The 25,018-nt window shown below is 39.7% G+C and overlaps 1 protein-coding gene across 3 annotated transcripts; it reads left to right on the top strand.

Moving 5' to 3' along the window:
* The first annotated feature begins 1,096 nt into the window (after nucleotides 1-1,096).
* TOPBP1 (DNA topoisomerase II binding protein 1) lies at nucleotides 1,097-23,718 on the top strand. 3 transcript variants are annotated; one of them, XM_064704802.1, is made up of 28 exons: nucleotides 1,097-1,114; nucleotides 1,436-1,523; nucleotides 2,114-2,248; nucleotides 2,797-2,940; nucleotides 3,416-3,597; nucleotides 3,717-3,910; nucleotides 4,711-4,890; nucleotides 5,793-5,962; nucleotides 6,483-6,646; nucleotides 7,525-7,772; nucleotides 8,061-8,380; nucleotides 9,165-9,337; nucleotides 10,363-10,574; nucleotides 11,140-11,429; nucleotides 12,170-12,343; nucleotides 13,272-13,381; nucleotides 14,417-14,540; nucleotides 14,921-15,064; nucleotides 15,549-15,642; nucleotides 16,242-16,434; nucleotides 17,245-17,471; nucleotides 18,567-18,730; nucleotides 19,666-19,780; nucleotides 20,302-20,465; nucleotides 21,405-21,545; nucleotides 22,429-22,518; nucleotides 22,959-23,120; nucleotides 23,461-23,718. In XM_064704802.1, the coding sequence occupies exons 2-28, from the start codon at nucleotides 1,443-1,445 to the stop codon at nucleotides 23,602-23,604; spliced, it is 4,539 nt and encodes a 1,512-aa protein (XP_064560872.1). In that variant the 5' UTR covers nucleotides 1,097-1,114; nucleotides 1,436-1,442; the 3' UTR covers nucleotides 23,605-23,718. The 3 variants fall into 3 exon arrangements, with proteins under 3 accessions (XP_064560872.1, XP_064560873.1, XP_064560874.1); XM_064704803.1 differs by lacking the exon at nucleotides 1,097-1,114 and adding an exon at nucleotides 1,155-1,216; XM_064704804.1 differs by lacking the exons at nucleotides 1,097-1,114; nucleotides 1,436-1,523; nucleotides 2,114-2,248; nucleotides 2,797-2,940 and having other exon boundaries at nucleotides 3,467-3,523.
* Nucleotides 23,719-25,018: the final 1,300 nt, after the last annotated feature.

Genomic DNA, 25,018 nt, shown 5'->3' with positions numbered 1-25,018 from the left:
CTACAGGCATTATCAGTATTATGCAAACAGCAGCAAGCCACTGTGGTCACTAGGAATGGAAGGGAGGTGCATTTGGTACATAGGCAGGGTTACCCTGTCATGATGCAGGCAGATGCCAAGAGTGTGGTTCAGGCTTCCAGACCCTGCTCTGGAAGGAGAGCATTTGATGTTCTTGCCCACAGCTTGGAAGCTACAATCTACAGGAATGGAAGTGAGGTGCAAGGTCCAACACCTGGGTCACAGCAATGGCAGACACAGCTCTGGGTTGGGTGCAGCGGCGATTGAGAGCAGCCCAGTGGAGAAGGACTTGGGGTGATGGTTAATGAAAAACTCAACTCACTGTGCTCTTCTCTGGCCGCAATTACCACCGCACAACAATATTTTGGATTTCTTTCTTCTAAAATATATTAGCACAGAGGCATTATTGCCATTTCTAATTGGCCCAATCCACCTTTGGATCTGCCAGGGGTTGGATCTGCTGGACATAGAGGGAGCTTCTGGAGGCTGCTCAGAGAAGCCACCCCAGCTACCAAAAACCAGGCCTTGCAAACCCAATACAAAGTAACTGAAGGGGGCCTGCAGGGAAGCCAGAGAGGGACTCACAGTCAGGAACTGCAGTGATAGGACAAAGAGTAATATATATAGGCCATAAATTGAATAATGCAGGGCACAAATTGAAAGAGGGGAAATTTAGGTTAGATATTAGGAAGAATTTTTTTCCTGTCACAGTGGTGAGGAGCAGCGTGCCCAAGGAGGTTGTGGCTGCCCCATCCCTGGCAGCGCCCAATGCCAGGATAGGGTATAGGGTATTCAGCGGGATGTGTCCCTGCCCATGGCAGAGGAGGCTGAGGCTCCCGGTCCCTCCCAACGCGTCCCTAAGTTCCGCTCCCTCCCCTCCCCGCCCTCAGCGAGGCGCTCGTCCCGCCCGCTCCCCCACGGGCGCTCCCAGCGCCCCCTGCGGGCGGAGCGCGGGCGCGCAGCAACGCGGAGCCCCGGCTCCCGCCCCGCCCACATCCGCCGAGGCCCCGCCCCCCCGCCGCACCCCAGCCCCGCCTCCCCGTGCCGACCACGCCCCGCGCCTGCGCAGTGCCAGCACCGCAGCTTTCCCGCGCGGGTGAGGGGCCGGGTTTGGTGGGGGCTCCGGTGGGGCCGGGTTTGGGTCTGTCGGGGTCGGGAGCGCCGGGCACCGGTTCCCAGCAGGGACCCCTCCGTGCAGGTATTGGACCCCCTGGAGAACGGGCCTCCCGGTGGGGACGGGGCTTTCCGGTGGGGAAGGGGTCTCGGGTGGGGGCCGGCCAGTCCCCGCCCCTCCGTACCCGTTTGAAGTGGGTGCCGGGCGGCGTGTGCTGGGCCCGTGGCCCGGCGGGGACAGGGACGAGAGGGCTTCCGGGCTGCGGCGGGAATGTCAGGGTGTTCACTGGGTTTTGCTTCTTAGTTGAAGGATGAGAAGTAGTAAGGAGCCGTTTTTTGTGAAGTTCATAAAGTCTCACGGGAGCTCGGAGTATTTTTCTAAAGCTCTTGAGGTAAGTGGGTTTGGTCACCGGGGTGAACTTGGTGAATTGGCATGTGATTTCTGTGCCGTAGTTAGCTGCATGTGCCATACTATAAGATAAGTTATATGTGTACACCTGGAAATAAAGCTTTTTCCATGGCAGGGGTGCTTAGTGTGTAATAAAGCTTGTTGAACAAGAACAGTTTTGTTGGAGAGCCTCATGAAATAGCTTCAATTTCAAAACCTGGTGGCATGTAGGGAAGGGACATGTATCCTGGAAGGCCTGCATGGTGGTCACTCATCTAAGCACAAACTTTGGAAGGACACTCTGCATTGTTTTACACCTTGGGAGGTTAGTTGGGAGCCAAAGGCACTGTATGGCAGGATCGGGTCCTGAAGGCCTCTGTGCTAAATATTTGTCAGAATATTCTGAAGACTCAAGGGAATGAGGGAGACAGCCATGGGATGTTTTAGCCCTTTCTTCTGCCAGTACCTGTTTGCATGGTAGCTTTGTTGTGAGCTGTTTCAAGGACGTGCACTTGTGTAGTTTGCACAGGATTGCTTCTTTATTAATTGTTTACTAATTAAATAAATGTTGTTGTTCTCTTCATTTACCTGCAGTCTATAAAAGAATTCCAGTCAGAAGAACATCTCCAGATCCTTGAAGAGAAAACAGTACTCAATATAAAAGAAAATGATAAATCACTTTACATTTGTGATCCTTTCAGTGGTGTGGGTTTCAGTCATCTCAAGAAGGTATGTCACCCACCAACTTGCTTTGAGCTCTGTTCTTTCCTCTTTAGAAGCACTCATGTCCATACTTACATCCTACATGTTCTCTCCTGCACTGAGTGCAGCAGGGTGAGCTTCATCCTGTATTTAGGATACAGGATGAAGCAAAGCATAATAATTATTTTCAAACTTTTGGAAAAGTAAATGGTATGGTTGGTCCTGATTCTGCTGGAGTCTCTGAGCTGGGTCTTATACTGTTTATCTCCTGATAAACATGATTTGGTTTGATCTGCAAGAAATTGTCTTGTGGACAAAGGCTAGCTGGAATTCTTTGGCCATAGCCATAGCATCAGCTGCTTTTACTGAGGCCAGAAAATCTACAAGGATTGTACAGAAAATCCAGAACTGAAAGTAAAAACAAACCTCTCAGCTACCTGGGAGTGCTAGAGGAGAAGGCGGAGGACAGACCGAGAGCCCTGCCCTCTTCAGAATTCAGGAACAAGGAAAGTCTTCCTGATGCCAATGTACCCTCTGCTTATTTTCTTGGTGCTTTTCCTGTTATTTTCTTGCAGCTTGGCTGTAGGATTGTTGGACCACAGGTCGTTCTGTACTGCATGCAGTCGCAGCGGTGTGTCCCGAGAGCCGAGCATCCTGTGTACAACATGACCATGGCCGATGTCACAGTGTCCTGTACCAGCCTGGAGAAGGACGTGAGGGTAAGGCCTTCCCAAGGATGGGTTGTTCAGCTGGTTATCATTGGTATTTGCTTTGCATGATTCATTAGTAAGGCAGCAGTCAGAGCATGTACTTCTCATTGTGTCTAGATCCATCAAGTCTTCCTGTAGCTTGTAGACAATGTGTAGTTTATATGATTATATACATTTACTGTATTCAGATACCTTTTTCTAATACAACCTAAAATGGCAACCATCTGCAAAATTTTGCTCATACAGCATAATGGTCATGTTTTTACTTAGGATATCTATTATGTTCAGTTTATCATAAGTGCAAATAAAATGGAAATTACAGTTATATTTTATGGCTTTATATCCAGTTAGTATTTTTTTTAACTGCTTCTAGGGAAAATAATGGACAATTGAAATCCATGTTCTTGGTGTAAGGTGAACATGACTGTCACATAGGTTCTTTTTTTCCCCTGATGATTTTCTCTATTTTTTTTCCTCCATCCAGGAAGAAGTTCATAAATATGTGCAAATGATGGGTGGATGTGTATACAGAGATCTCAATGTGTCAGTAACTCATCTTATAGCTGGAGAAGTTGGCAGCAAGAAATACTTGGTAGCTGCTTCTCTGAAGAAACCTATTTTGCTTCCCTCTTGGGTTAAGACTTTGTGGGATAAGTCTCAACAAGGGTATGAAAAAAACAAACAAATTTTGTTTTGGGTAATGGTAGTTCTTATGTACAGACTAATTTCTTTTCCTAGCTGATTTTACTTGCAAAATAACTTCTTTCTCTCTTTCATTCCTGTAGCATGATGAGGTACACTGATGTTAACATGGAAGACTACGCCTGTCCTGTGTTCCTTGGCTGCACGATTTGTGTCACTGGCTTAAGCAGCTCCGACAGGAAAGAAGTGCAGCGCCTCACTGCTGAGCACGGTGGGCAGTACACGGGGCAGCTCAAGATGAATGAATGCACTCACCTCATAGTGCAAGAGCCAAAAGGTAAAACTGACAGAATAAATGCTGTTTTCACTTCTGGAGTTGAAGTAGTGTGAAGGTGTGTAAGCACTGGAGCTGGAACTGCCTCTGCTTCAGTGTTGCTCTTACTGCTTCTCTGTAGGAAATCACTGTTATGGAAAGAGTTACACAGAGCACCTTTGCTTTGCTTTAAACACATGGGAAAGAGAACAAAAGAGGAAGAAAAGCCAGAGATATAGATGGCATTTAAAGAAAGGAAAAGGGAAAATCCTAGAGGGGATAAAGAAAAGAAAAACTTTTTTTGGGAGAGCAAGATAGGACGTAATTTGTACCGTGATTGAAGTTGGATTGTGGCCTGATGTTTTTTAGCTGATTATTCTTTGTGCCTTCCAAACTCCCTACTAAGGTAAAATGAAAGCTCCTTTTCCTTTCTGTTGGGAACATGAAAGGATTGTAGTTTAACTGTGAGAAGAAAGGAAAGGTTTTCTTTTTTGCCTTGATTTCCCTCTCTTTGCTTATAGTGAAATATGCTGGGACTTTTTCCCCTTTTGTGTGCTTGAAAGCTTTAAAGTCTTTTTCCCCTTTTTGTTTCTTTAATGCCTTGTCATACCATGGGTTAGCCATCCATGAGATTTTTCTACTCTGACTTTAATTACAGCATAAGCAGCTTATCAACAGTCTAGTATAACATAATTTGTCCATTAAAATCAGTTATTTGAATTTCTAAATTTTCTTAATGTCCAGCCATCTTTTAGCAATCGATATTTGATGCTTTAGTCTTTTAATAATTGTGACTTTTTTAAAATTTTATTTTCATTTGGAAGGTCAGAAGTATGAATGTGCCAAAAAGTGGAATGTGCACTGTGTGTCAGTGCAGTGGTTTTCTGACAGCATCAAGAAAGGCTTCTGTCAGGATGAGACAATGTATAAAATAGAGGCTGGATCACAACTGAGTAATGCACCCAGTACATCAACACCTACAAATGACACCAGCAAGCCTCCCAGTAAGTAAGATAATTTAAAATGTGTTTCAATGATGTAGGAAACATTTGTGTTTAGGAAAAAGAACTATTCTGAGATGGGAATGGTGCTTGCTTTTATAAATACTGGTTTGATAGTTTGGGTTCTAGATTCAGTTTAAGCTTAAAACATAGCAGATTGCTTTTATGCACATATTTCAAGTCTACACTGTTGGAATATTCCAACATGTGTAGACTTGAAATATGTAGATGATGGATAAAAAAAAAATATGAATTAGGTGTATGATTGTCTGCTTGAGAACCAGTGGTGTATAGCAGTACGTCCTAAAAAAGCACAATTGTTCATAGATTTAAGTTTAAAACAAGTGTTTATCAGTTTAATCTTACAGCAGTCTTGGGGTAGGGGGAAGCAAATAGGTTCTTATTAATCTTTTTCTGTTTAATTTTTCTTTATACACTTGCTTTTATTTATTCCCTGTTAATAACAGAAGGATAGTTAAAAGTATGTTAAGCACACATGGTAGCCTAAAAGATACAGCCAGCTTTAATGTGCATCTTTGTGATGCTAACTCCTCTTAAATAAAGAGTCCTGTTTAATTTAAAAAGTATTTCTATTAGGTGTCACAAAACTAGAATAACAGCTTTACAAACAAGTCTCATTGGCTGCTGTGTCATGGGTGTCGTCCTTTAGGAAATAATCAGAAGATGTATCCGCATTCTTTCTAATAAGATGATGTTCAATCTGTGTGTAAAGAAAAGGTTTAGCAAAGGTGTTACTTACCTAGTATTTTTCATTCTTCAAACTTTACATTTCCTTATAGCACCACAAATTTGTAAGTGGCAAGTCTGTATTTTCTTTAGTGAAGCAGTGGAGAGAGCTGAGCCAAATCTAATGCCTTCTTTTTTAATTTTATTTTTATTTTAAGATCACGCCTTTTCCGATGTCAGCCACATTTCCAATATCAATTTGAGTGGTGTTAATGAAACTGCATGTAGTTCAGCTATGAGCAGCAGACTGGATCCTGTTTCTGATGAGCTGGAAAACCTGGACATAAGTTCTTTTCAAGCCGCTGAAGATTTGCTAGATGGGTGTCGAGTATGTTTAATGGTGTATACTTTGAAATGTTCAGTTTTAACAATGCAAAAGCAACTATGTTGAAGCACTGGCACTTTCTGCTTGAGTAAATAATTTCCATGGTCAGCAACAAATACCAAATTTATTTTGTGTCCATGTGCTTGTGTGTGTGTGTCTATAATTATATTAAAAATGTAGTGAAAGTTTATATTCATAGGTATCTGCATTAAACATTAGAGGGAATGGATTCTAGAATTAGTGTGTGGGTTTGTTTGGTTTTGGGTTTTTTTTGTTTATGCAATTTCAGGGTTTCGTTCCATTAGTAAACATTGACTCATTGCTAGACTAATTTGCAAAGCTAAATTAATCTTTATAAGTGCCTAACTGTTTTTGCTGCTTTTCAGAAGCTGCAGCACTACTTTCTGTGTTCTGCAGCAGTTAAAACAAATTATTCCAAAACATTCTACTTTATTTTTTCTTATTTTGTTGGGGTTTTTTTTACTTTTTTAAGGCTTTACTTGTTGCTCTGTTCTCTTTGTAGATCTATCTCTGTGGCTTCAGTGGCAGGAAGTTGGACAAGATGAGAAGGCTTATTAATTGTGGTGGTGGCGTTCGATTTAATCAACTTAATGAAGATGTTACTCATGTCATTGTGGGGGAAAATACTGATGAGCTGAAACACTTTTTGGACAAGACAGCTCACAGGTTGTGATAGCTATATTGCTTAAGGTCTGGTTACACCTCTTTTCCAGCTCTGGTGTCCCCAGCACAGAAAAGGCATCAAACTGTTGGGAGGGACACCAAGATGGTCAGAGGAATGGAGCACCTCTCCTGTGAAGATAGGCTGAGAGGATTTGTTTGAGAAGGATTTGGGGTGATCTAATTGTGGTGGTCTTCCAGTACCTAAAGGGAAGTGAAGAGGAACTTTTGGCAAGGACATGTAGAGACAGGACAGAGGGGAATAGCCTTAAACTGAAGGAGGGGAGGTTTAGTTCAGATATTAGAAAGAAATTTTTTACTATGAGGGTGGTGCCCCATCCCTTTAAGTGTCCAAGCCAGGTTGGAGCAACCTAGTCTAGTCAAAGATGTCCCCTGCTCATGGCAGGGGTGTTGGAACTAGATGATCTTTAAGTTTTCTTCCAAACCGTTTTATGATCTTTGAAATCATGTATTGATTTGAAACTACTAAGTAGTTCTTGATTTAAATTAGAAGACTTACAGCTAGTGGTAGTAAATATGTCCACATAGGCTTTTCAGTACCTTTGTAGTGTACAGTACCTACTGTATCTTTGGGTAGCCATGGGTAGAAAAGCAAGTGTTCTTGTTGGTGAGAAAAGGTGTTAATGTGCATTTATTAGTGCATTGAGGAGGAAGAACTTGGCAGTGCAACAGTGGCAGATATAATTTTTTTATGTTATAGAAAATAATTGTGAAATGCTCTGTTCTCAGACTGAAAGAAATAAAGTCTTTTAAGGGTTGTAAATTGCCCAAAGCTTGCTTAGTATTAGAGTTACAGACTTTGTGTGTGTACATACTGGTCTGAAACCTTCTGTGACTTGTTTCTATAACATTTTTTTTTATAGGCCTCATATAGTGACAGCAAAGTGGTTGCTGGAGTCATTTGGTAAAGGTTGTCTATGTCCAGTGGAGCACTATATCCCTCTAAACTACCAGCTGTTAGAGAATCCAATTTTAGAACAACCTGGAATGAAGTCAATTTTTCCCAAAAAAGCCAGTCTCTTGAAGAAAGATGCTGTGAACATTATAAAGCACCAGAAAACTGCTGAAGATGACTTCCTCTCTCAATATGCAGATAACTATTCTGCACTAGGTATGTTCTAGACTCAGCATGCTGTAGAAAATTTAACTGCTCATAAGTAGCATTTGAGCTTGCAGAATTTCCTTATTAAAAATTCATTCACATCTAGTATGTTAACTTCTACTTTGTGTTTCAAAATTCAAATTTAAATAGGCCTATGTAGAACAGTTTTTAAGTAAAACCTTGCTGTAAACAGCACAGTCCTGTAATTTCTTCATGAAACTGTTTTGGGTTGTCTTTGATGTTCTTGTCAAACAATTATTATGCTTGATTCTTTTTTATTTTTCTTTAACTTTCCAGATGAAGTTGAAAAACTAACATCCAGAACCTTCAGTGATGTTACTAGCTCGACTGCCCAAGGAGAGAATCAGCCTTCTGTCTGTAATGGGTCTTTGGCAGAGTCTTCTGCACTGGCTGAAGGAGGCTTATTTTTCAGGAAGAGATTTTTTCTTCTGGGTTTTAGTGAAGAGGACGAATCCTGCCTTGCAGATATTATTAAGGAGAATGCTGGGGAAGTTCTGCCACTGCAAAGCAGAACCATTGCAGACTATGCTGTGGTACCTTTGTTAGGGTGCACTGTGAAGGCAACTGTTGGTGATGTCGTCACAAATACATGGCTGGTAAGGGAGTGACACTTTTTCAACTCCCAAATAAACAGTTATCTCCATTAGGAATTTGTCTTGTCAGAATGCAGCTATTAATGGCTTAAATATAAAGATACTGAGATATCAGCCTCATTTCATTTGAAATGTGCTAAACAAAAGCCTTCATTAAAGCCTCTGTATCTGTAGGGTGTCTTATCCGTTTCACTTCATTTTCCACAGGACTGTTAAACAGGACTGCGTTGTCATGACCCAGGCTTATATGAGGTCTGACAGCATTCTGTCTAAATGAACTGTAGAAGGAGCTAGTTGACTAAAAGTAATTGGATATTTTTGTTTGTTTCATGCTTTTTGTAAGTTTTTTTTTTTAATTTGTAGCAGAAGAGCAAGTCTTTATAGCTTAAAAATGCAAGAATACTAACCATCTTTGGCAAGAGCAGGCCCATGATTTAGACTACCTCCTGTTAGCAGCTTTCACTATTAGGTAACTTCCTGTGAAGTAAATCTATACAGACCCTCAGATCATGTACTGAACTGGAAATTCCAGGTTTATGGGAACCTGCAGAGTTGGAATTTTAATGACTGAAAAGTTCTGAATAATGCTTCAGTATGTCAACCTTGACAAAATAGACATGGTCTGAGAAAGAGTTTGTCTGATCCAGTGGGAAATAATTTGTGTGATGATGGAAGCATGATTGCTCATTGTTGAGTCCATAAATGCTGTTGCAGAGTTGCTGAAATCTTGTTGGCTTTGTTACTATTTGACTCAATTGACATTTTTATGTTTTTCACCTTCTTGAAGATAACGTGCGTGGAACAACAGGCCCTTTTGGATCTCAGATCCAATCCACTTTTCACACCAGTCCTGGTAATGGAAGGAGCTACCCCTCTGGAAGATTGTGTTCTTTCTTTCAGCCAGTTCACAGGTGCAGAGAGAGACTCCCTTGCTTATCTGGCAGAGCTGCTGGGAGCCAGGTACTTCTGTCACAGTTTCTCCTTGATCTTTCAGGAGCCAATGTGCTGCCATTATGCATTTCATTTCTTCTGTACAGATACTGGAGTTAAAGCTCTTTTGAATTCCATCCATTTACAAAACCTCATGCTGAAGCAATGAGACATCATTATATAGGTCTTTAATTTTGCTCTCTTTTAAGGAAATATGGTCAGTACTCACACAGTCTCATTTCTACCAGAGTATGCTTAGTCTCTTATTTCTCAGTAACTGAGTCTCAGCGCTTTCACTCCGCTCATGAACGGATCAATGCAAGTCAGGTTTTCAGATGTGGCCTTCCAAGTTGCTCTTTGGTTGTCTAGGAAAGGACCACTTCAGTACTGTCTGACTTTGCCTCATAAGTATGGTGAACCCCATTCGCTATCCCAGCTCCCAAGAAATGGTGTTCTATTTGCTTAGAGTTCACAAAAATCTTTGAAAAACTTAAAGAAAAGCATGTTTAGTCATGACATGGCAAAATAGCGTAGCTTAGAGTAAGTATCATTTGATCTGGTTTGTAGCCTGTTCAAACTGAGTTCTTTGCTGATGAGTTCTCAATCCTGGCATCTTTTTGCAAGATTGTATCACAGATGATAAGAGAAAAACTGTAATATAAAGAAAATTGTTGTTCATTTGGAAGTGATGCTTGTTGACTCTGGGAGGGAAGCAAGCCTGTTCCATTCATCTTGCTGAAGAATGTTAGGCCCAGCACAGGATTTGAAAATGAGATATTGCTGGGGGCTTGCTGGAGTAATTGCTTTCAATGCTGGTAGAAGTGAAACATTACTGTGTAATGTTTTTTGTTGTTGTTTTGGCAGTTATTTGGGGAGTATTTGTGGATTTTTTTTCCTTTCTGCAGGTTAGGCTGTAAAGTGTGAAGTGGGTTGCCTTAAGTATCTACTTCTATTGGTTCTTCTTCTATTGTGAGAATACAACTTATAATAGTATAAACGTGCCCTAGATTAATGCTGTTCATGACTAAATGAATGTTTTATCTACCTGATTGCAGAGTCCAAGAATTCTTTGTGCGGAAGGCCAGTGCAAAAAAAGGGATGTTTGCCAGCACCCATCTTGTGGTGAGAGAACCGAACGGCTCCAAGTATGAAGCTGCGAAGAAGTGGAATTTGCCAGCAGTCACTGTAGCTTGGCTTTTGCAGTCTGCAAGGACAGGAAAGAGGGCAGATGAAAGCAAGTTCTTGGTTGAAAATGCAGAGGCTGAAGGTTGGTTCTTAGCAAATTAGGAGATATGATTGTGTCATTGCACTGTTTGTTCACAATAAAGAAAGCAGGTGTGATGAAATTTTCTTTCCTAACACCTTCAAAGTATTAGAGGTAAAGGATATTTTCCAAATATAAGGATAGAATTGTAGATTGGTTTGAGTTTGAAGGCACATTAAATCATGTAGTTCCAACCCCTTGCCATGGGCAGGGACACTTTCCATTAGATCAGGTTGCACATGCAACCATGCTGTTGAGTAGTGATTACAGAAATGATATTGTGTGTTTGCTGCAAATCTCATGGAGCCAGTGGGCTCTGGTGCTTATCAGTCAGTTGGGATTCAAGCTTAGTGTTTCAACTTTGTTCTTTTCAGCATGTATGCTGCTTTGTAGCTTGCATGAGAATTGATTAGAGATCCATCTTAGGACTTCAGACTTGTTAGTGTGCAATGATTTGATGCCCCTCTCTTCAGTTCTTCATGGTTGCTGGTTAAATAAGAGTGTGTGGGGTCTGTGTTCAAATGGAAAACCAGTTTACTTGCTTATGTTTTCTTTGTTTCTTTTAAAGATACAGAGAGTTTCATTACTCAGCTTAGCAAGACACCAGCGACTGTAAAATCTCCTAATTTTGAACAGCCTATTCATATTCTTGAAGCTGGAAAAAAAGGACCTGTGACCCCCCTTGATATCAACAGGTTTCAGAGTAAAGCTTTCCAAGCTGTAATCTCTCATCATACTGGGAAGACAACTCCTGTTGCACAAGGGGGAGCACTTCAGAAAGAACCATCTTTAAATCTTGACACACCATCAAAGTTTCTTTCCGAAGACAAGATCTTCAAGCCTTCTTTTGATGTGAAGGTGATTTTTGCAAACTTTTTAGTCTGTGTGGCTAGTACTTTTCAACATGTGCATAAACTTTAAACAGCACAGAAACTGTGCTTTTACCCCTTTTTGTGCTGTTCCCATATAGACTTTCCCTTTTGAACACAGCCAGGAAAACTGGCTCGTTTATTTGTATAGTTTAGTTAATGGCTTGTGGACTAAATTTATTGAATAGTAAGTGTTGTAATGTTCTCAGCAAAGCTCCTTTGTGCTTATTATGCTTGTGTGTCCTACACCTTAGACAGTATCCAGTCTGTGTTCTTTGCATCTAGAGACTGTTAAATGTGACAAGGCACCTTGGAATTGCTCCACGTATTTGTAAACAAGCGTTTGCATTTTCTGATAAAATGCTACATTGATGGTATGTTTTAATGTAATAGCTTTAGAGCAAGGTGCAAGTACATTAAAGTAGTTGGTTGGGGTTAGGAGTACCTGGGTTTGGTCACTGGCTTTTCCATTGAGGGCGGTTCTCAGTGATGGCAGTGAACAGAGAGATTAATAAACTGTTGTCCCCTTGTTTTGCTTCTGCAGGCTCTAAGATGGGGTTTGCCTTGTACAGCTTTTGTGCAGTGGTTCTACAGTTGCTCTTGGTAACTGTAGTTTGCTGTCCTGCTTTAGGAGTTTGAAGTTCTACTGTATTTGTAAAACTTGCACTTGAGTTAGAGTTTTGTAAGATGTTCATTAAAGGCAATCAGTTTCTTCTTTTTTTTTGATAGGATGCTCTGGAAGCTCTGGCAACTCCTAGAGGTTTTGAACAAAGAAACAGGAAACTGAGCACACCTCTCTCCGAAGTCATTGGCAGAAACTTGAAACTGGCACTGGCAAGCAGCACAACTCATGCAGCAGCTCTTACTGCCAGCCCTCAGTTGGCTGCTGCACAGCCAGAAGTGGTAGGAAATTTGGGGGTTTAGTTGCTGGAGCATAGGTTTAAATAAGAAAAAACTTTATCCTTTATGATTTAAGTTACAGAGGAATTTGTGAATTGTTGTATGTGATAAATTCATATGATTATGTGTTCTTCAATGACAGTTAAAGCAATGTAAGATAGAGGAATTTCCTTATGGAAGGCAAAGAACTTTAAAACGTTTTTCTACTATCTGCATTACTGTCTCGAATATTAAGCAGTGGCTAAGTGATATGACATAAATATGTGCCAGTTTAGACTGTAGTATTGGAATGAGATATCACACTTAAGAAATTCTCAGGTTCCAGCTAAACAGGATTAGATATTTTGTCTTGGACTAAAATTTGGAGTTCTTTATTGATGCATGTGTCTTCTTTTTCTGCCTTCCTCTGTCCTTAATAGGAGAAGAAAAGTGAGAGAAAACAAAAAGATGTAGGAGGAAAGGGAGGATTTATGTATTGCTTGCCATGTTAGTGCACTGTTTACTGTTGGAGGGGTAGGAAGCTTATGACCTCTGGAAAGGGAAGGCTGCTACTTCTTTTGTAGCTCCTTAGTCTTCTAAGGAGCTTCTCACTCACTTCTCTCACTCACTTCTCTACAGTGAAATACTTCAGTAGCATCAGGTTTCAGAATTCCTTAATTTCGGTGTTCGGGCTGTGATGAAAGGAGTAGGGTATGTTCTAGGGGGACTGGCTTAAACTTTTTCTTGGCATTCCTAGTGTATGGTATGTTAATAATGCTGGGTTTTGAGCATGGGTAGGGGAGCATCAAAAATAGAGGAAGTGTGTTTCTCTTACTTTTGTTGTCACTGTATATTTTACTACATGCTTCGCTAAATATTGAAGTATTTTTGTTATTGATACAGAAGCCTTCTAATCACTACTCTCCTGTTTTTATCCCTCCTGCTTGACCAGGAAGAAGAGCCCAAGCCTCTAGCTGGTGCTGTTATATATGTTAGTAAAAAACTTTGTAAGAGGCAAAGGGAGCTGAATGCAGTAGCAGCTTCTCTTGGAGCAGACTACAGGTATCAGCCAATACAGTGGCTTCTGAGCTTTTGCACTAATGTGAATTGTAATAACTTTGAGTCTTTACATCCTATTATGTCTTTTGCTACAACTAAAGATTAGATTTCACCATCCTAAACAACATTACAAGTCATCCACTTCTGGTGTGAAATAAAGCCATTTTTCCCTGCCACATCCCCAGTCCTTATGTTCTTTGTAAATCCATCTCAGGAAGACTGTTTGTCCAGAAGTCTTCTTGAATTGCAGATTTTTTTTTCTCCTTTGGTTTGAAGAAATTTTGCTTTTGGATGGTTTAACATTTGCTTTATATTTTACATTTTGAATCTAATGTGAATTTGTGTATGTGTCTCCTGGCTCAAAACAAGTTATTTTCTTGATTGCAAGCATGGCTAAGTCAGTGTTCTTAAAAAAGCTTAGGAAAAAGAGGTTATCATGAAGAGAAAGTACAAACTAACATTTTTGATTTAAGACAGAATTCTGCTTCCACTATACGTGTTTTGCTACTGACTTTTATATAAATGTTATTATTCATGGTGTGAAGGAGGTTAGCCTTATGTTTGGTAGTGCCTTAGAAATACTGAAAATAGTTGGATTAGATGGAAAATACTTGTTTTTATCAGTTTAAAAATTAACAGTCATCCCATTTTTTTATTTTGAGCTTCAAGGATCGATATTTCACTTGCAGTTCAATATGGCAACAAAAGAAAAAGCTCTTGTCCTGGCTCTCACATTCTTTTCAGAAACTGTTTTAAAATTCTACTTAAATAAAAACAAAACGTAGCAAACCCCCTACTTTCCATATGTTTATCCTATTTAGTTTTCTTCAGGAATGCTTTGAAAACATGTTGAAGTTGTGCTATCATGAAACTGAATGCTGTCTTTTCTGTCAAAGCAAGTGGGCTCATTGTTTATTAAGGCATAACAAAATAGGCAAAATGACTTTAACTTGAACAAGGGAACAATTTTTGAGCTGGATTTATGATACTTTTTGATAGAAATTCCATCTTCAAGTTGTATCTTGTTCTCTTTTCCAGATGGTGCTTTGATGAAACAGTAACACACTTCATCTATAAGGGCGGACAGAATGATAACAATAAGGAGTACAAATCTGTTAAAGAACGGGGTATACATATTGTTTCAGAACATTGGCTTTTAGAGGTATGAAGCTTGTTTTGTTCCCCATTTAAAAGTAAAATGAAATGGAGGCTTAAAACCTCCAAATTATAGCAATGGGTTTTTTGTAGGCACTTATTCTAAACATATATAAGGACTGATGTTTTGCATCCTGCTTTGAATTAATAAATTGAGTGATCTCTTTTCACTGATGTACATTTACATTGTTCTCCATAAGGAGAAAATAAATTCTCTTCCACTGAACACTTCTGCTACATTTTTCCCAGAATGGCAGCCACATTTTTCTCCTTGTGTGAAGTATTTCTTTTGACAATGTTTTTATTGTACTTTTCTTATGTTTAGGTGTGAAGTTTTTTATCTCAGTCTGTTCCTCATCTTTCTCTGATTAACTGGTGTTATTACAGAGTGCCCAAGAATGTAAATGGCTTCCTGAATCTCTTTTTCCTCACACTTACAATCCCAAAATGAGCCTGGACATCAGTGCAGCGCAAGACATCAGGCTCTCCTCCTCCTTTCTTTCAACTGGAAAACCAGCTGAGGAAAATGAGGTATGATGTGTGATAGCAATGTGTTTTCCATTATTTGAATTCAGTTAATAATTATATTAACATAGTAATAAAAACAATAATACTAATTCAGCAGTGTTCTGAATCAGGTTTAGCTAGTTGTTAGTAGTAGCTATTGCAGATGTTCTCTAAGGTTTTTCTGCATTTGTAATATTCATCCTCTAGGATGATGGAGAAAAACTCAGGCATTTCAGCATTTGCTTTCCAGATTTGAAAAGATAGATATCTTTTCTTTTAGGTAATAAGATCCAAGGTGTGATCTCACTTTAGTAGACATTAAGATTGCAGAATTGGAGTTGTCATCCATGCTACTGTTCACTGTCATTGAAGTAGCAGAAAGGTTAGATTTACTGTAAGGAAAGATTAATGATCTTCAGAATTTAATACAAGTGTCATACATAGTTAAAAAGCAGGAAAAAAAAAAAAAAGGATGTTTGAGAAATCTGCTTGTCTTCATTGGTTTTAGATTATTCCAGAGGATGAAGATGATGTAACTACTGACCAAATAAAGGGAACGGTCACTGTAGAAGAACAAACTGTAGCAAGTGAATCCAAAGGAGGTAAATGTAAATTGTTTTCAGAATTTTTATGGACTATCAGAGTATCAATACAAGCCTTTGCAGTTCCAGGTGCTGAATGCTATGATTTGGAAACTTCAATTAGCATATTAGTATACTGGTGAAGTACAGCTGGCTTTTATTGGTGCTGGATGCCAGCAAAGGGTTTTCCTCTCTCTTTTAAAGGTCTTGGCAGCCCAACAGAAAATCATGACCAGTCATTGGAAGATACTTAATTGCCATTTCTTTGTGTTTAAAACACTGAAGTTCATCCTTAATGTAACAGATTTTTGGTTTGGAGTATATATTATGTAATTAAATGTGTTAATGCGGATCTAAGTTAGATTGTTGAGGAGATTCAGAAGTGAGCCAAATGGAAATTTCTCCTTGTGTCTAAGAATAGGTGACTTAGGGCATATGTGGTTTTCCTTGATAGTCTTGCCCAAGTACTTTTCCTCTTTTTAATGTATAGTCTTCGTCCTGGTGGAAGGAGGGAGATTGATTGGAATTTCAGTTTTCACTGAGACAGTGAGCAGTTGTTCACTTTTCACTTGTTTCAGTATAAGAGTTGTGATAGTATGACTTTTGTTTCTTCTCTTAAGTTTTAACCCAAGCACTAGAAATGAGGGAGAACTTCCAGAAGCAGCTGCAGGAGCTCATGTCTGCCACATCACTAGTGAAACCACAAGGGCATAGAGGATCCCTTTCAAGGAGCAGCTTTGATGGCTCTCCAGCCACTCCCGACAGCGCACGGTCTGTGCGAAATGGCCGCAGTAGGGTCTTGGAAGCTCTAAGGTATGGATTTGTATTTAAATGTATCTTGCTTTGTCCTTGCATGTATTTAGACATTCATTGGTATTTGAATAGGTCTCCAGGATTTTCAAATGTATATTGTCTGTTTCTACTGATGTGCTTGATTTGCTTCTGCAGTTCAGAATGTTTAACTGAATGTGCTAGGTAAAGTCAGAATATTGCCTTAATCCATAGTGGGTATCTTTTGTTTTTTTATAAAAACCTGAATAGTATGACTGGTTTTAATGTTCAGGTTTTGAACTGGCTTATTTTCTTACTCTTCAGATTCCTTAGTGTTCTTATAGCTTTTGAAGAAAGGGTGTATGAATGCTTACATAGGTCTTAAAGAAGTAGTAGGCATTACTGCAGAGCACCTCTGTGAATGTTTCTTCTCTTTTATTTTTCTTTTCTCTCCAAATGGAGAATAGGATTTGAACTCCATTAATACTGATGTGCAATAAGACAGTAATGGAACCCTTGCAAAATAATTCATTTAGCTTGGTGCCTATTTGTAAATAAATAGGCTTAATAAAGAGTAAGGTATGCTGATTTTATAATAGCTTATTAATATGCAGATAATAAAAAATATCTGCTGGTATTTTGGGTGCCTGTTTTCAGCCATGCTGACACTTAGGTTCATAAAGCCAGGGTGCTAGAATAGCTTCTATAGTGAAATTTTCCCCTTTCCCAGCCATAATTTCTAATAATGAGGTGACTTGGGTTCTGCAGTTGATGTGATCATTAACACATTGCCTCCTAGAGTGGAAGTCGTCTGTAAAATGAGTCTGTAAGGTGTCTTGGTTTTTCCCTTAGGCAGTCCCGCCAGGCACTGGCAGATGTAAATACAGAGCCATCCCAGAGCGAGCAGATCATTTGGGATGATCCTACTGCGAGGGAAGAGAGAGCAAGACTTGTCAGCAACCTTCAGTGGCCTAACAGTCCCTCTCAGTACCTTGAGCAAGGTCAGAGTAACACCAATAAGAACGTGGATGAGTCTGCCTTCAAAGGATCCGTACCTGATGCAGAGATGGCTGGTATAGGTAAAATTACAAATGCAATATTCTTGTTCTGTGCAACAGCATCCATTTGGCCTTGGGACTTTTAAAATACAATAGTATTTGAGTTCTACTTACAAAAAATGTGAGCATTGTTGGCATTTCTCAAAGGCCAAAAATGCAATTTCACGTCTTTGACTTCCAATATGTGTTGCTGTTTTTTAAAAAGAAGCTTTCCCATTCATTTGTGGTCAAACACCATATAGACTAAAAAGACTTAGTCTAATATTAGTTTTAATATTTACTAAAAATAGACTGCTGTGGCTCTAAAAAAATGCCAACAACTTGAAGGACTTAATAAAATTTTTCAAGTTGTTTTGGTTTCTTTTCTTTTTTGAACCACAGCTGGCTTCCAGGTAACTCCACAGGTAAGTATAGTGGAATTCTAATGGGAATACCATGAGAATCTTTTCCATTGTAGTGGAATGGAAAGTATTTATAGGTGAAAAATTGGGGTACAAGATTAACTCACAGACCCAAAACACCAAGATGTGTCAAGTTGCTGATGGACATGCTTGGTAAAGGATTTGGTAAAGATATTTTATTTATGTTCCCTGTTCTTGAAGTCTAAAGTCTTTTGCCAGGATTAAGGAAGCAACGTACCTTTTCTGCCAAAACCAGATATTTTTTCATCTGTTTTGCTTTCTTTCTGTTCTGTGATAGCAGAATCCTTTATTTCTCTCTCCCTGCTGCCACAAACTCCTTTCCTCAGTCTACTTGCGGAGTTTCTATAGCAGCAGTCTTCCTGAAAACTGACCTTGTCCTAGAGGAGGTTGAAGAAAATTAGATAATTCCATTCAACTGATTTTTGGTTCAACTAAATCAGTGCAGTTTAGCCAAAGAAATCAGAACATTTGAGGTTTTCAGGTGTTTTTTTAAAAGCAAGGCATTCAGACACATGATTGCAATATTGCTGTTGGTGGTTTGTGGTATAAGGAAGAGCATCGTTATCAAAGGCAGGTGAAATATAACTGTACATGTTGTAGCAGCAGTTGTGGGGATTTTTAATTTTTATTTTATCTTTATACATACTTATAATCTTCCAAAGGCAAGTCATGCAACACCACTTTAATTTGACAGATGTTCCTGAGGCTGGGCATGGAGATGTGACTGAAAGGCTGAAGAATCCCATATGTAGAGATCCCGAAACACCCATTAAGGATAACTTGATCCCTACTCCACAGGCACCCAGCATTGCTTTCCCCCTGGCTAACCCTCCTGTGGCACCAGAGCCCAAAGAAAAGGTTTGTCTAATGGAAATATATTTATGATGATTTGTGTTCTGAGAGATGCAGTTATACCTAAAGAAATTTTGAATTTAATGATAAATATAAAATGTGCAGATCTGGATTTAAAATCTTGAGGTGGATTACTTTTGTACAGTTCTATTATCCTTTTTCTATTATTTTCATTACTCCCCCTTCCTTTGAGATTTTTAACAAATAATATTTGCTAAAAAAAACTGAAGCTTGTTTGTTTAGACAAATGAAGCTTTTTGTCCCATTAGTTAGTGCTGGGATGCTAAGGCAGGCTTTGGAGTGAAGAATTACTATGTGTACTGCTTGGAACTCCTCCAGCCATGTTAGGATGACAGAAAAAAAATTAGGCCTTTGTTTCTTTGGTTGTATCTGGAATTTTATGTTTAGGTACAAATGGGAAATTATTTTTCTGCCAAAACCTGGTTTAAAATTCTCTTTAATTTTGAACTTGGAAGGGGAAAGGAAAATGAGCTTATAGTCTCACCTGCAGTGTGTCACTTGATGCTCAAAGTTTCAGCAGCTGGGTATCTTCAGAGCTATAGCATATCATCTTAGTGGAAGGGCCCTCAAAAAACATGGTATTCTGACCTGACAGAAAGTGAATGAATGAGGCAGTGTGATAGATCAGTGCTGATTTCTTCAAGTGTTCAACCTGGCATTCCATGGATGTGAATGAAGGGCTACTTGTTATGACAGACTAGTTCAGCTGTGCCCTGAAGAAAGGGGGAACCAAGAGGATGTTCAGGCAGGAGCCTAAGGATAATATGATAAGATCCAAGCTTTTTGTCAAGTGACTGACAGGTTTGGTTCTGCTTTTCCCAGCTAAAAGAAACTTAATGTATAAATATTTGGCAGAGAAATAGTCAGCTGTCAACCTAATCATTCTGTCATATTTTCAAAATCTGTTACCGTATTTCTAGGTTGTTACTGAAGATAAGAAGGTTGATGAAGAAACAGAAAAATTCCGTAAATTTCAACTGTCTTCTCTTAATCCTCAAGAAAGAATTGATTACTGCCATCTGATTGAGAAATTAGGTACCAGATATTTGTGAAATTCAAAGAATAGCATGTGTCTGTATATGTCTGCTCAGCTGTGGCTTGTTGGAGAGAAGAAACGGCTTCTGTTAGTGACTCATCAGATTTGAGGTCTCAAATTTATGGCTTTCTGTGCTTGTGAGCAATTCTTTGAATATAGTGTTATTATTATGTGAGTGATCAGCTTTTCCATAAAACAGCAATGGTTTTGTCTTCTGATAGTTTTCTTTTAGCGGTTTTTACAACAGCCTCATTCTTTACTGTTGGGAGTGCCCAGGATGAGCTCTCTTCTGGTCTCTTGTTCCTGTCTGTGTTGCTGTGGCATTTTACAGAGCCGCTCTTTCCTGGCTGCTTCTCCCTCTCTAGCAGCTTCTGCCCATGTCATTACAATGACAATACTCTCCATGTAAATTTGAGCTGAATTTTTGTCTGAATTCAAATCATTCTCACTTAGAGTTGATCCTTTCTGTGTGTGGCATGATACTTAGATAATTTGAATGCAATCCATTCCTCACTTCAAGGTGGAATAGTGCTTGAGAAGCAGTACTTTGATGCGAGCTGCACACACATTGTTGTGGGACATCCTCTTCGCAATGAGAAATTCTTGGCCTCGATGGCGGCTGGCAAGTGGGTGCTTCACCGTTCCTACCTGGAGGCGTGCAGGGGAGCTGGCTGCTTTGTTCAGGCATGTCACCCTAGCACTAGGACATGAGTGTGTTTTACCTTTTTGCATTTATTCTTGTTTTGCACTGCTAGGGAAAGACCACTTCACAAAACCGATTGCTAGTTTAGGGTGCCCAAGCCATGGGAGTTTTAGAGAATCCAAAATCTGAGAGGTTTTTGGCCACCTTTGTCTAAAAACTAGCCCTGCACCAAACTGTTAATGTAAGATAAATTAAATACCTGTGCTTTTTATAATTGCTTCTTAAAATTGAGTCTTTGAATGCCTTTTGGTAAATTCTCACTGTTATCAGCTAAATTTACATGGCTCTTGTTAAACCAGGAAAAAAATCTTGATTCTTTCAATAAATGAACATGTATTATTTTTAAATAATTTGATTTTATAACCATGTATCTAAATATTTTTGAACTCTACCTCTTCTGATGCCTTCCTAACTGTTAATTTTGCAGTTCTCCTGGGTTGGACAGTTCTTTTACATTGACCAGGCTAACTTTAAAGTAATGCCTGTAAACTGCTTCATATCCTTATGTATTAAAACTGACTTTAATTGTTTTGGAAGATACTGCAGAAATATAATCAGTGGTATCCAGTGTAGTGAGATGCTTTGTCCTGCTGTTGAATTCTATTGTAGATGTAACTGCAAGAGGAATCAGATTATGTGCAGGACTTGATGTCACAGAAAACATGAGTTAATTTAGATAAACATGTGCAATTCAGAGCAATTGCACATGTTTATCTAAATTATCTCGAATATCAATATCTTGAATTCTACCTAGAACTGTTTTGGCTAGATAAAATCCATATATGTATATATAGCTACAGTGAGATGAGATTTGTTTCAGGGTTTTTTATTTTCTCTTTGGTGTGGGTTTTTAAAATCTATTTTTCTGCTGATAAAGTTGGCAAGATTGCTTTGTAATCCAAGCTTATGATTATTTTCAGGAAGAAGACTATGAGTGGGGAAGTAACTCCATACTTAATGTTTTGTCTGGAATCAATGTAAACCAGAAGAAACTAGCAGTGGCAGCCATGAGGTGGAGGAAAAAAATTCATAAAGGGAAGCAAGAAACAGGTGTTGTTGAGGTATATAGATAATCCTGTAATGTGAGCTGTACAGTGTGAATGGACAGGACAGGGATTGTCATCAAGAAACTAAAAACTTCACTGTCAGGGGAAGGCTCTGTCTTGTTATTAAGAACAAAACGTCTTGGCTTGATATATTCTAGTTAAGTAATTTTGTTTTTTAAAAAAGTTTCTGTAATGGTAGATTAAAAGTCTTAGTCTCCACTGTTGATGTTTCGCAAGGCTGGAATGTGGCTACTTATGCATGTAAGTGTCCCTCAGGCAGGAAGATGATATTTATTCTTCAGAGCTCTGACTGGAGAGCTAACCTAACTCAGCTCTGCTGGGAAACCAAAACTGGTTACTGCTTTCATAGTCTTTCAGTGAGATTTTTGGAAATGAGACTTGAACTCCCCAAAGCCTTTCAACTCCTCTCAAATCAGGCACTGCGGTTGAGGTTTCATTGAAAGATTATGTTTCAATTATGTCGGGAAAAATCTGGTGTGTGTGTTACAGTAACCTTTTTAAACGGAATGCTTGTAACAAATCTTCCGTGCCCTTTGCCTATGTGGAAACCACGCTGAGTGTTCCTAGGAGGCAGCCAGTTGGCCCTCTGTGCTGTTACTGTAACTAAGTGCATGCTGGGGGAACTGGGGAAGATGTTTCCAAGTTACTGGGGGTTTTTTAAGATACATTTTTCACAGTGTCTGGTGTTTTGGGAAGCACACTCTCTGCAAGGGTCTTCCCTTAGAGGGGGGGGCTGGTAGCTGTATGTTCTGTGGATTTTTTTTCTGGCATACTTAAAGGTAAAACTGGATAATTGCAGGTCTTCATCTGAAGACCCATTAAATCTTTGTACTTGTTCAGTACCAGCATACTTTTGACTGAATTGTCATTTATCTAGGGTGCTTTCAGTGGTTGGAAAGTGATCCTGAATGTTGATCAAACCAAGGAGGCAGGATTCAGGCGCCTTCTTCAGTCGGGAGGAGCAAAAGTATGTAGTTGATTGAAAGAAACAATGAACTGCATATGTTGTTTATTTTTTTCTTTCTGTTTAACTCTGTGCTGGGCATTTTTCATGAGAGTAAAAGGTCTTAATGAACAAAATTGCTTACACAGGGTAGCTGAGAGATGGTCAAAGGGTGGGAGGAAAAAGCTTTGTCATCTTCACTTTGCAAGTGGTCAGGCAGAGCAGCTTGTCTGAGGTTACACAAGTCAGTACTGCTGGTGGGAATTGAGGATAGAATTTCTGTCCCCTGCTCTGATGGGAAGGATCACCCTTTTGGACAGGTATGTGATGGTGCAGAATGCAGCTGTAAATGGTATTTGATTTCCCACTGGTTTCTCTTAATTTGATGAGAGAAATTAAACATTATGAATTGCATTTGTCTTGGGGAAGAAACTCAACTTTTGTGGGTCGTGTTTTGTCTGTAGGTGTTCTCTGGCCATTCTGCTTCTCTCTTTAAAGAAGCAACTCACCTCTTTGCTGACTTCAGCAAACTGAAGCCAGAGGACTCCAGGGTGGACGTGGCAGAGGCAGCAGCCCAGGGAGTGAACTGCCTCAAACCCGAGTACATCGCTGACTACCTCATCCAGGTGGGCACAGCCAGGGCTCCCTGCCTGCCACACCCAGCCCCCTGCAGGGAATGGCTGCTCTGCCAGTCACGGGCCTCTTTTGCCAGGAACTGTTGCCACAAAGTGCCCGTGCCGAGGGCTTTGATCTGTGGCCTCAAATTTATGCTCTAACACGACTTGTTCTGGTGCTGGCAATGGGATCTCTTGCAGGGTAGGGAGCTGCTTGCAAAACATATTTAAAATGTAGGTGTATAATGTTTGTTTTGTTGTTTCAGTTTTAGACAACTAATGAGCTGTTTCTGTTATCTCAAAAGCTGCTCTTCTTGAGCTGACCCATTCTTTTTTTCTTTCTTTACTGAAGGATCCACCTCCCCCTATGGAGTCTTACTGCTTGCCAGAAGCTGTGTCTTACCCTCAGAATAACTCAGATCTTGGAATTGGATCATCCCAGAAAAGAAAAGCACTGGGAGAAATGAGCAGAGTCAAGCGATCCAGAATACACTAAGCATATTCTCTGATCTTAATTTGTACATTTTAAAATTCATATTTATATTTTTTCATTCTTGCCCAAAAAATTAAAAGCTTTGAGTTTCACTTTTAATTTGTCCTGAGATTAAAATAAATTTGCAGTAATGCTTATAGGAAAGATTGCTTTGGTTACCAGTAGCATCTAAAACTATGGCAAGAATTCATCCAAAACATATTTTACCTTGTCTCAACTATCCCATCACTGCACTAGTGATTTTGTCTGTAGGCACAGTTGTATAATAATAGTTCAGAAATCATTTGTAAAATGCTTATCACATCTTTTATCTGTGTGTTGTGGGGAAAATACCAATTGATGAAAATTCCATCGCATTTCCCATATAGTAATAGACTTAGATTTTTGCATTATTTTTTCATCTTTTGGTATTTTCTATTGGAAGGGAAGAGGCAAATCAGACAAAAAGAATTGGCTTGTAAATTTTTTGTACTAATAGAGAGTGTAGTAAATTATTGCTATAGATTACAGGTGCTGTTGCTGCCATCCTGAGTGCTAATGAATCTGCTCAACAACTGCAGAAACAATTCTGTTACCCAAGAGGTGAAGTTTGTCTTGACCATGTTCCCTGTTTGAATCTGTGACAGGAACCAGAGCCAGACAAAGACTTCAGTTTCTGGCAGCTGGAAATGTTCTTAGTCAGACAGCCAGAATATTTGACAAAGTCTTTGACCTTTTCAGTAACAGTGGGTCTGGGTATTTAACAGAACTTTATGTATGTGAGTGCACTGTGTTAGTCTAGGCAAAGGTGTTCTCATGGAACCTGAAGAGTTGTATTTAAGCAGCTGGAATTACTACAGGCTGCTTGAACAGAAAAGCACAGCATCCAGTTGCACAGGTCCAGTGGAGTTGTCTGGAAGAATACATGTAACACTGAAGTCTATTTAATTTACCTCTTTTTTGTTTTGAAGGCAGGGGTGTATGTTATGTTTATTTTCTAGCTGCTGAATACTGTTTTCTAGAAAGGGTTTACATCAGTATTTGTTACAGATCCAAGACTGAGCCACAATCATTTAAGAGCCCTGTGCAACCTGGAGAGGCACTCTGGACTTTCCCTTTTGCTGCTTGGGAAAAGGACAAGGCACCTGAGCCATGGGGTCTCCAGGTGAGAGAGAACAGGAAAGCAGCTTGTCTTTATGTGCAAGGCTGTGCTTTGTGCTTCTGATTTCCTGCTTTAGTGCAGCAGATCTTTTGTCAGTGAGCTCTGCAACCTGCTGTCAGCATAACCTGAAGGAATTGTCAGAAAGGAGTGAGAATGAATGTGAGGGATTTGCTTCTTTAAAGAAGTGAAATCTGTGCCCCTGTCACTGCGGTCTTGGCTGTGACAAGACTGTTGAGCTGCAGTGACTACAGCCTTACGCCACCTGCTTTTGGTTGG

The sequence above is a fragment of the Zonotrichia leucophrys genome, chromosome 2 (assembly GCF_028769735.1).
Source record: "Zonotrichia leucophrys gambelii isolate GWCS_2022_RI chromosome 2, RI_Zleu_2.0, whole genome shotgun sequence".
Classification (NCBI taxonomy): domain Eukaryota; kingdom Metazoa; phylum Chordata; class Aves; order Passeriformes; family Passerellidae; genus Zonotrichia; species Zonotrichia leucophrys.
The sequence above is the reverse complement of the archived record's forward strand: the minus strand, read 5'-3'. Positions and strand labels throughout refer to the sequence as shown.